Source organism: Poecilia latipinna, unplaced genomic scaffold, assembly GCF_001443285.1.
Source record: "Poecilia latipinna isolate Pla-1442-1.1 unplaced genomic scaffold, P_latipinna-1.0 Scaffold1854, whole genome shotgun sequence".
Lineage (NCBI taxonomy): Eukaryota > Metazoa > Chordata > Actinopteri > Cyprinodontiformes > Poeciliidae > Poecilia > Poecilia latipinna.
The window spans coordinates 99,955-102,703 of NW_015114470.1; the positions used below are offsets into that span (position 1 = coordinate 99,955).

Consider the following 2,749-nt stretch of genomic DNA (forward strand, 5'->3'; position numbering starts at 1 on the left):
TAATCCTCTGATTCTTTTGGATTTTATCTCAAAAGAAGCTGGAAAATTGGTTGCAGGCTGTATTAGATTGAAATTCAGCCAAAAATGTCATAGGAGGGTTTGTGAGCCTGTCAAGTGTTGCAAATAAAGCTCGAGCATCCTAGCTTAAATATGGCATCCATGTTTCAGCTGTTTATTCCATCATGGCTTCTTTATCTGATGTTTTCCTCTGCACCATTGGTTGGTTACAGAAAGATTTCATAATAAAGAACTTTCCCATGAAACCTAACTAGATAAAATGAACTGCAATAAACAAACATCAAAATTTCAGTTATTTGGAGTAGAATGTTAGCACGCTTATGCTTGGACTATCTTTTAAATCATGTCATGTGTTTGTTCAGATGAAACCATCTTGATCCAATCCTGCGTGATATTCCAGTTACAGATGAACAGAAGGAAGTTCCAGAGGTCATGAGTATGCAGTTACCTGGTATCAGTGTGATGCAGTAACACTGACTCACCTCTTGGAGGTTCACTGAGCTGTTGAGCAGCGTGCTTGCTGTGGAGTTGGAGAGGGAAAGATTCCTGACCAAGAACTGCTGGAAACCTTCCTGGTTCTTCAACACAGCAGCCAGTGGGAAGCCTTCACACACACCCCAACACACATGTTAAAGCTGAGCTTCCTGTACAAGTTATTAATAAGCATTGGTATATGGCATTTTTAAACGAATGTGTTCAATAGGACAGACAGGTCATGTTTGATCCATTTCTGTCTTCTGTCTACATTCTGTATGAGGAAAGTTTTCTCCCATTATTTGAGCGCACACATTTTCAGTTTTAAAGCAGGATTACATGTCTTTCTTCTCAAAACTTTTAATACTTTACATTTTCTCCTCGTGCTCTTGCAGAACTCTTTGCTTGCCTTTGGAACAAAAATGCACTGTCACCTGTCAACCTCTTAGCCAATATAATGAAAGTGTTGTACTGGTTTTCCTTCTAGTGGGTGTGTGGCTAGAAGGAAAGTAACTTCTAGATTGGCTACTATCAATTGTAGTAACCTGCGCCACCCACTGGATGTAGGGAGAAACAACAACCGCAGCTTTCTGCTCCATGTTACACTAAATATCCACCAGCAGTGTGCTGCTGATCACTAACAGCCTTTTGATCAACCGTGTTACATCATAGTATGGATGGATGGATGGATGGATGGATCAACCCTTGAACCCGTTGGGGGTTTCACCTTCAGTGAGGGATGCCATCAGGCTGAAGCAGGAGTCCTGTCAGGCCTTTTTGACCTGTGGGACCCCAGAAGCAGCTGATGGGTACAGGCAGTCCAAATGGCATGAGGCTCGGGAGGTTGTTGAGGCAAAAACTCGGGTGTGGGAGGAGTTCGGACAGGCCATGGAGAAAGACTTCAGCACGGCTTTGAGGTGATTCTGGTCCACCATCCGGCATCTTAGGAGAGGGAAGCAGTACAGCACCAACACTGTTTATAGTGATACACTCTTAAGCCTCCCTGGTATGGTCTATTCAGGGGTCCCGGAGAGGAGGGTCCGTCGGATTCAGGAAGCGCAGTATGGTTTTCGTCCTGGTCATGGAACACTGGACCAGCTCTACACCCTCAGCAGGGTCCTGGAGGTGTGTGGGAGTTCGCCCAACCAGTCTACATATGTTTTGTGGACTTGGAGAAGGTGTTCGACCGTGTCCCTCAGGGGGCCCTGTGGCGGGTTCTCCAGGAATATGGGGTACCGGGCCCTTTGATACACACTGCTAGGTCCCTGTATGACCAGTGTCAGAGTCTGGTCTGCATTGCTAGCAGTAAATCGGGCTAATTTCTGGTGAGAGTTTCACTCTGCCAAGGCTGCCCTTTGTCACCGTTACTTTCATGGACAGAATTTCTAGGCACAGCTAAGGTGTTGAGGGGATCCATTTTGTTGGCCAAGGGATCGCATCTCTGCTTTTTGCAGATGATGTGGTCCTATTGGTTTCAATGGTTTGCAGCAGAGTGTGAAGCGGCCGGGATGAGGATTAGTACCTCCAAATCCAAGGCCATGAACTTGAGCCGGATTAGGTCGACTTCCAGGTCGGGGCGGTTGTCCTGCCCCAAGTGGAGGAGTTTAAGTGTCTTGGTATCTTCTTCATGAATGGGGGAAAAAGGGAACGGGAAATTGATGGAGGCGCTGACGCAGGCGCTGTACCTGCCTGTCATGATGAAGAGAGCTGAGTCAAAAAGTGAAGCTCTCGATTTACCGGTCGATCTATGTTCCTACCCTCATCTATGGTCATGACCAAAAGAAGGAGGTCACATATACAAGCGGCTGAAATGAGTTTTCTCTGCAGTGTGTCATGGCTCTCCCTTAGAGAGAGAAGCTCAGTCATCTAGGAGGAACTCAGTAGAGCCTCTGCTCCTTCTTGTTGAAAGAAACCAGTTGAGATGGTTCAGGCATCTGGTAAGGATGCCTCCTGGATGCCTCTCTGATGAGGTCTTCCGGGCACGTCCCACTAGCAGGAGGCCCTGGGGAAGACCCAGGACACACTGGAGGGACTATTTTTCTCAGCTGGCCTGGGAACGCCTTAGGATTTCCCCAGATGGGTTGGCCCAAGAGGCTGGGGAGAGGAAGTCTGGGCCTCCTTACTTAGACTGCTACCCGACCCTGGATAAGTGGAAGAAGATGGATGGATGGAGCAGAAAGCTGAGGTTGTTGTTTCTCCCTACAACAATAGTCAGTAGCCACACTCCCCCTTACACAGGTACACCCTCTAGAAGGAA

General features: G+C 47.3%; 1 protein-coding gene across 1 annotated transcript in view; it reads right to left on the reverse strand.

Annotated features, from left to right (window-relative positions):
- Positions 1-2,749, reverse strand: part of LOC106934751 (ATP-binding cassette sub-family A member 2-like) — a 122,614-nt gene that overhangs the window by 96,767 nt on the left and 23,098 nt on the right. Inside the window, exon 5 of the mRNA XM_015014850.1 lies at positions 501-622. Within this exon, the coding sequence (XP_014870336.1) occupies positions 501-622 (122 nt within the window). The remainder of the gene's footprint in view (positions 1-500; positions 623-2,749) is intronic.